Source organism: Pseudophryne corroboree, chromosome 4, assembly GCF_028390025.1.
Source record: "Pseudophryne corroboree isolate aPseCor3 chromosome 4, aPseCor3.hap2, whole genome shotgun sequence".
NCBI lineage: Eukaryota > Metazoa > Chordata > Amphibia > Anura > Myobatrachidae > Pseudophryne > Pseudophryne corroboree.
The window spans coordinates 488807007-488815852 of NC_086447.1; the positions used below are offsets into that span (position 1 = coordinate 488807007).

Consider the following 8846-nt stretch of genomic DNA (forward strand, 5'->3'; position numbering starts at 1 on the left):
TATTGCCAACCTGGACGATCCTTATGACTGTGTAGTCTGTTGGCAGACTATGGGGTCAATCAAATTAGCCCCGATATCATCGCAGCTGCGAATCATCACGACAGGGGCCGCACTTTACGGCGGGCCGAATTCACACAAAACTGCTCGCTACCCCATAGAGGTCCGAGCAATTTTGTGTGAATTGGGGCTGATTCGAGCCCGCAAAGGAGTGCGAGATTGGGTGCCATTGCTGGCATTTAAACGTCATTGCAACGGCACTTCGCACCCTTCGCAGCTAATTGTGGATTGACCCCTTTGACTGATACTGCTAGGTTTTATTTTCTCAGTAATTGCCTACTGAGCCATCACAATTTGAATACCGTTTTATTTTGAGTGCCTTTAATGCCAATTGCAACACTTGTTTCAACGTCTGAATTTAAATTTTTGTCTTTCCCCTCCCTATTTTTTTTTTTACTTTGTCTTTCTTTTCTCCTGTCATCCCCCTTCTTCCTCAACATTCTCCTGTTTTAATACTACACTGTTTATGTCCCTTATTACATGTAATTATCGACTATCAATACCTTGCTTGTTGTAATCTAGATCTTACAATATAATGTATATATATATGTTTTTTATCGGTAGGCATGTTTTGTATATATGATATAAACTCCAGTGCCTATGTATTATATCAGATTGGAGTTCAGTTATTTTGGTTTAAGTGTGTGTGTGTGTGTGTGTGTGTGTGTGTGTGTGTGTGTACAACAACTTTAGATACAGTGTACTAGGCCACATACCTCTTTTTCCCATCCACGTAGGCAACTGGACAATACCCTTTCATCTCTGCATTTTTGGGGAATTTAGACTTTACATCAGCCACTCTTAACTTCTTTGGTAGCATTTCAGGAGGAGGCAGAGGACGTGGTGCTAATGGAGGAACATATAATTCTGGATTTTGCAAGAAGGCCTGTAAGCAAACAGTATTATATATGTTACCTCTTTAAAGTGCGGATATATTATACGGGCTATACATCATCTACGGCCCCAAATACCCATTCTGCCAATTCACAGATCTGCGATATGACAGCGGAGCTGGGTAAAACAGCATATTAAAAATCCCAGACTCGCTGTTCCCAACCATTCTTTGGTTGGAACTGGCAAGTCGGGGACACTAGTGTCAGCAGAATGGGGAATTGCCCTGACTTCTGCCCCATTAGTTTTGTAATCTTGCAACGTGTCAAACATATGAAGATGGACACTCGTGTATTGTTGGCTCGGTTTAAGAACCAGGTGACTACTGCAGTGATGCACACCAGTGGTGCCGAGAGAGGGGGGGAGAGGGTACAAATTACCTAATGAAGGGGCCCAGTTGGGGCCCTGGGCCCCCTCCTCTTTACCTGGCAGCAGCAGCTCCAGCTCTTCTCCTCAGCCCAACACACGCTGCTGTGTTCTCGGCTGCAGTATGGCCATTGAGGCGTATAAAATACAATTTTTTCAGTATTTTTCTAAGGGTGCATGGCCACGCCTCCTGTGTTTAGGCCATGCCCCCTGAAAAGTACCTGGACCTAGCCAGGCTCTCTACTGCCCTGATGCACACTAAGTTACTTTGCACCTGGACAAAGCATGTTGCAATACAAGGGGTGCCAATATATTTTTCTTTTTTGCATGTGGTGTAATTACTGGCTGATTTTGGATGTAGCTTGCAAATGCTGGACAGCTTTATTTTTACACTGCAATCTAGATTTGAGTGTGGACCCGCCTCTCTCTAATCTAAGTCCAGGTACACACTGATGGTACTATATATTTCGCCGACGTACACAATGCACGATGCGGGGATGACCCATTTGGCATGCAGCACTCCTGGCAGGATGACCCAGGTAACGACCTGCGGGAGCGCACAACCAGCTGTACACACTATGCGATGTGTATGATTTATGGCTCCACTCCACATTGGAACAATTTATTAGATTATATATCGCCTAATATATACCCTGGGGAAAATCTCTCTGCAATTTTTAAATCTGCCCCTCCTTCAGTCAAACGTGGTATTGCCAAGGTACAAGGTTACTTGTCTTATTTGCTTTGCTCCCAAACCAGAGTCAGGGACTTTTATTATAATAGCTTTAGCTACAATGGCTTTATTTATTATTGTTGTTTTTTACGAAGCTGAACATTTATATTACTGCCAGTTCAGGATTTCTAGGCAGAATGGAGGATGGGGAGTCTCCTCAAAATAGCCAGACATTATAAAATTGCCATAGCATTGTTCATTTTTCCATTTCTATATGCAGATAGCATCCCCTCAATTTCTATATGCGGATAGCTTCCCCTCCATTTCTATATGCGGATAGCTTCCCCTCCATTTCTATATGCGGATAGCTTCCCCTCCATTTCTATATGCGGATAGCGTCCCCTCCCTCCATTTTTATATGCGGATAGCTTCCCCTCCATTTCTATATGCGGAAAGCTTCCCCTCCATTTCTATATGCGGAAAGCTTCCCCTCCATTTCTATATGCGGATAGCTTCCCCTCCATTTCTATATGCGGATAGCTTCCCTTCCATTTCTATATGCGGATAGCTTCTCCTCCATTTCTTTATGCAGAACGCTTCCCTTCCATTTCTATATGCGGAAAGCTTCCCCTCCATTTCTATATGCGGAAAGCTTCCCCTCCATTTCTATATGCGGATAGCTTCCCCTCCATTTCTATATGCGGATAGCTTCCCTTCCATTTCTATATGCGGATAGCTTCCCCTCCATTTCTATATGCGGATAGCTTTCCCTCCATTTCTATATGCGGATAGCTTCCCCTCCATTTCTATATGCGGATAGCTTCCCTTCCATTTCTATATGCGGATAGCTTCCCCTCCATTTCTATATGCGGAAAGCTTCCCCTCCATTTCTATATGCGGATAGCTTCCCCTCCATTTCTATATGCGGATAGCTTCCCTTCCATTTCTATATGCGGATAGCTTCCCCTCCATTTCTATATGCGGATAGCTTCCCCTCCATTTCTATATGCGGATAGCTTCCCTTCCATTTCTATATGCGGATAGCTTCCCCTCCATTTCTATATGCGGATAGCTTCCCCTCCATTTCTATATGCGGATAGCTTCCCCTCCATTTCTATATGCGGATAGCTTCCCCTCCATTTCTATATGCGGATAGCTTCCCCTCCATTTCTATATGCGGATAGCTTCCCCTCCATTTCTATATGCAGAACGCTTCCCCTCCATTTCTATATGCGGATAGCTTCCCCTCCATTTCTATATGCGGATAGCTTCCCCTCCATTTCTATATGCAGAACGCTTCCCCTCCATTTCTATATGCGGATAGCTTCCCCTCCATTTCTATATGCGGATAGCTTCCCCTCCATTTCTATATGCGGATAGCATCCCCTCCATTTCTATTTGCGGATAGCTTCCCCTCCATTTCTATATGCGGATAGCTTCCCCTCCATTTCTATATGCGGATAGCTTCCCCTCCATTTCTATATGCGGATAGCTTCCCCTCCATTTCTATATGCGGATAGCTTCCCCTCCATTTCTATATGCGGATAGCTTCCCCTCCATTTCTATTTGCGGATAGCTTCCCCTCCATTTCTATATGCGGATAGCTTCCCCTCCATTTCTATATGCGGATAGCTTCCCCTCCATTTCTATTTGCGGATAGCTTCCCCTCCATTTCTATATGCGGATAGCTTCCCCTCCATTTCTATATGCGGATAGCTTCCCCTCCATTTCTATATGCGGATAGCTTCCCCTCCATTTCTATATGCAGAACACTTCCCTTCCATTTCTATATATGGAAAGCTTCCCCTCCATTTCTATATGCGGAAAGCGTTCTCTGCAAGTATAGAAAGACTATTTAAAGGTATTGGCAAGTTGTGTTAGCAGGCATAACATGTTACACATGAGCATTTGTTTCCGCATTGACCCAGCAAAGTGATAAGTTCAGCCTTCCCATAGCCAGCATCGGCAAGCATCTCTCAGTTGCCCTGGCTAAGTTTAAATAGTATATTGTGGTTATAGAAGATTTTCTAGCAATAATATATGCAGCAACAGAAAATCTTTACTGGTATCAAGTTTTATTAATCAGTTTTGGATAAATAAAATAATATATTAAGCCCACATACTGTACAACCAAACAGTACAGAAGATGTCATTTACATGATGTCAGTTATAAACTTTAGACCCTATTCCAGAAATCTGCTTTAAATATAGCATGGTACCCAGCTACGTGTCATTTCAGTATGTTTAAATGGTGTTAAAATCATATTGATACACAGTATGATGATATTAACAGACAGTTGCAAAACCTTTATGCTCTAGTAACACTAAAATCAGTAATGTACTTCCCAACATCTGCAGAAAATGTATGCTTATGATCACCATGCTTTAATGTCATTACAAAATGCTATACTGTTTAACTGCAATATTTCAAAAGCATGCAGTTACTTCTACTGACATAAGTGTATGATGATAAATCCAACTTACATCCAGCTCTGTTTGTGAAGCCATTTTGTAGTAGTGTCCACGGAATTCGGCTGCAAACTGCAGGGATGATGTTACAGAACAATCGACAAGCTCTCCCCTCTGTGCCAGACTCACAGGGCAGTATTGTGCAAACTCTCCCAGCCGAGACAGTAGCTCTTGGGGGGTGATGCAGAAGTCAACAATAGCAGCAGCTTTACCTGTTCAAACCATAATTGACATCAACATCTATTTAGCATGTTTTATCTAGGGCACAATAATACATTAAACGAAAATAAAAACAATACTAACTGTGAGAATTGATAATAATAAAATATCATCAACAAGGCATGTAATTCAGGAATAGGTTTTAATTTTCAGCTGGATCAATATATGAATTGAATGTCATATAAGAACCAGTTATCTTTATATAACTTATATTAACATTCAGTTAATTTTGGAACAATTTTTTTTCAAGCACATTACTTTATAAATATAATATGTTTGAAGTGCAAGTATGTGCATAAGTAAGTATGTTTTATCATTTTGTATTCCATAATGTAATAATTGTGTTCTTCAATGACTGCTAACAGTTATATGTTACAGGCTGGCTTGGGTAACATGCATGTGGAGTTCTGTTCACTTATAGGTAGGGACGGTTTAAGAGAGGAGAGGGCCTGTGTTTTGTAGTTAATATTATTGCTCTTTTATATCGTGACCAAAACTGCAGAACACACAGCGGCGTTGAAAAGTGGTGCATAGCTCCTAATATGTAATTATTGAGGTTATAGACACACACCTAGTGGTCATTCCTACATGCCTGGTCTATTTCTACACCTTTTGAGATGCACAAATTTGTCTATTCTAATTCCTCATCTAGCACTGAACGGGATGGATATGTGAGATCAGTTGGCCGGAGGTAATTTGGAGTTTGGTGATCCCCACTTTAAAAAAAGGGGGGAAAAATATGGTGTGTGTGTGTGCTCCATAAGCCACGCCCAGCGCTTTTCATCAAAGGACTTTGACAAAACGCGTTGGGCATGGCTTATGGAGCGTTGGACGTGCTGACGTCACCCGGCTGGTCTCCGTGCAGTAACGAGCTGTGCTTGCGGCACCCGAGGTCTGCTGTGCAAGCGAGTGCGGGAGGGAGCTTTCCGGAGGCTCAATCACCGCATGAGAGCATTGAGCGTATCATCTGAAGCTAAGATGTATGTGAGCTGTTATTGTTATTAAATGGAAATGTAATTGTTTAACTCCCGCACCCTCCACTATATATATATATGTGAGAGTCCTCACTGACTGACTGACTGACTGACTGACTGACTCATCACTAATTCTTACTTCCCGATATGATGTTAGGAAGCTGAAATGTAACATAGGTATTCTTCAGGTGGGAAATAAGAAAACTATGTGATTAGAATTTTAATAAACCTCCCCCATGGGAATGAAAAGGGAGATGACATAACGACTTTGATACTGATGCGTGGCTTGCATTGCGTGAACGATAATGCCCAAATGGACAATTGAATCAAAATTTGGATTGCACCTCCAGTGAGTAGAATTTAATAAACTACAAAAATGGTCCTGTCACTTTTTAACTTATCTGCTACGGGTGCTCCTTGGATAATTCCAAGAACCATGGATTAATATTTACTTACAGTAAGACGTCTCAAATTTACATCTCTATAGATCTACCAAATTTTTAACACTCATTTATATTTACAACCGTGAAAATCAGAAACTCCTGTGTGAAGAACGGGTAGAACAGCTAGTATATAGATATCTGTATCACCATCTGAACAACTTTTCGGCAAAGCAATCTGCCCTATTCAACTGGAACAATTTCTTATGAAGCTAATTATATATTTATGTAAATGCACTTTTTTGTGCGGAATTGTGAACATTTTTTATTTGTATTACATTGTTTTTATGTTTCACAATAATCTTTATGCCATTAATGTAGAATAGATATACGGCTTCCTAACAACACTATTAGCGCCCTCAGAACTGTGTTTTATCCATGAGCCCTTACTAGCGGGGGGCTCTTCTAGAGGTGCTGCTTTTCATTTGTATTAGCGCATTTGGGTAATTGTGTTCTCTCTCTCTCTATATATATATATATATACACATATATACATTTCATTTTTATATATTAGTAGGGATGTCTATCAATATAGTACAGTTATCCGCCTCTCCTAACTTGTGGGATATTCTTTATCAGTCAGTAAAATTGGGTTGTGTTGTATATAGTACACAGCTACTTTTGTATATAGTATATAGCAAATTTGTTGTTTACTATAATCTAAACAGCTGCTTCCTTTTAACCATAATCTTAGTTAAACAATAATGTTGAATGAAAGGGAACAGGTTTAAATGATAGTCAGTCATGTGATACATGGCAAAACAGGAATGAAAAATATAATTGTACCTTCTTTTATGCTTTGCAGGTAGATTTGTATTTGATTGATGCTTGTCTGGACCTCTTTAATAATTTTGTTTGACACCCACCATTTGCTGTGCATGGCATCTATTTCACACCAGTTTTGATGTTGCAGTCCATAATATTTCTTAATACGCTGAACCTCCTGCTTATAATTGGAGTTACGCACAGCTAATATCTGTGCACTGTCATGTGCAGGGTACGGCATACTGTGAAAAAAGACATATTTAGCAAAAAAATGAGTGTTAGTGATTAGATTTTTTAAATTTAGAATATATACAAGCTGTAACTTATAAGTGACATGTACACTTTTGTGGAAATATAAGCTTGGTCTCAAAAGCTGATGCCATCTTCAACAAGTATATAGGCAGTGCAGAAGTAGGGTTGCACTGCGCCTTTTACTGGCACCCCCCCCCCCCCCAACCACTCCAGGAGGCTGCACCGACTGCAGGCTTGTTGCCTGGAGCATTTAACGGATGCTCTGGCCGGTGCTGCAGCAGAGATCCTGGCTGCAAGGTGCCATTCTAGGTATCCTGCTAACCAGATGCAGGGATGGTGGAGCAGGAACAGTGCTGCCCACAGAGACCTGTGCACTGTGCTTTGGCACTGCTTGTACACCCCTAGTTAATGCCCTGCATATAGGCTACATTTTTGCTGGAGAGGGAAATTTGGATCCCTCGCTGGCAGTCTACACTGTCCCCCTATTAGCCAAACATGCACAGTAGGCTGTTCAAACACAGCAATAAAATGATAGTGAAAGCTTTCACTATACCATTCCCTCTATACCGGAACAGGTGCTTATCAGCATCACTGTCCCTGCAAGAGTTTTTTTCATAAATAGCCATGAACAGCTATTGCTTATTGCTACAATATACACCTCATATTTCAGCAAATCTGAATTACTTGATGTCAGGGAAATCACAATTTCTCCTGTGAGCTGACCTATGAATTGTGTATTGTCAAAAGTATAAATTATATGTGGTCTGGGACCCTGACATGACGTTGTATTTCTACATCAAAAGCAGATATTGCCAAGATCTGGACACTGAGGTCTGATAAGCCCAATTGGTTTGTTATGTCAACAGGGGGGGCTCTGTAAACAGACCAGGGAAGTGTGACAAATGCCCTGACTGGAATGCTCAGAAATCCTATTTCCTGGCTAGCGTCATGAACCTCTGGAACTTCAATACACAACTCCATGCTTAAAAAGATGTGACACACAGATCACAGGCCTTCTATAGATATCACAATGGCAGTGACCTTCCACTGCTGGATATGAATAGGCCCAGCAGAGTAAGGGTTAACCTTTCAAAGAGGTGGGGGCTGATGTGCTGAGGGGTCTATAACTATGTGACTCACTGATAGATCCTGGTTCATTCTGATGGATGTGGCTACCAATGCATGGATGGATGTCAATATTCTTGTGAAGCTTCCTCACACAGAACTTAATGCACTACGTAAGAGTAATTAGGCTCTGATTTTCTTTATTCCCTTTTTGTTTATTGAGACTGCTAGTAACCTGTATATCTTTTCTAAAACTCCTTATATTTTTTGTAATCTTTTTACCCTTGTAAACCCGAAGATATTTCTTAATTATAATAAAAATATAATTAGTTCTGACTGCTGTGTTCTTGACCCAAGTCAAGCGAATTCCATGTTACCTGTTTTTTCATGAGATATTGAGATTTGAGGTTACAGGTAAAGCTAAAGACACCTGCAATGTCCGTAATACGTTGAAAAGTCTTTGCTGGTGGCAGCGTAGATTCGTACGGTGCTGGCGCAACTCTCAGTTTGGTGTATCCGGAGAGTAGGGCGGCCGGGGTCCGTGACATTTGACCAGACTTGGCTGCTACATAAAAACAGGCAACAGTCTGGGCTGGGGGTCAGGGGTAACTCAGCCAAGTAGGCAAAATACTGAAGGAGAAGAGTTGACCAAAGTGGAGGACAACATTAATAGTA

The 8846-nt window shown here is 41.3% G+C and overlaps 1 protein-coding gene across 5 annotated transcripts in view; it reads right to left on the reverse strand.

Moving 5' to 3' along the window:
- Positions 1 to 8846, reverse strand: part of AK9 (adenylate kinase 9) — a 406441-nt gene that overhangs the window by 60741 nt on the left and 336854 nt on the right. For all 5 annotated transcript variants that reach the window (XM_063917113.1, XM_063917112.1, XM_063917116.1 and 2 more), the window contains exons 34-36: positions 6876 to 7096; positions 4472 to 4668; positions 774 to 943 (exon numbers count right to left, since the gene is read on the reverse strand). In XM_063917113.1, coding sequence (XP_063773183.1) covers positions 774 to 943; positions 4472 to 4668; positions 6876 to 7096 — 588 coding nt within the window. The remainder of the gene's footprint in view (positions 1 to 773; positions 944 to 4471; positions 4669 to 6875; positions 7097 to 8846) is intronic.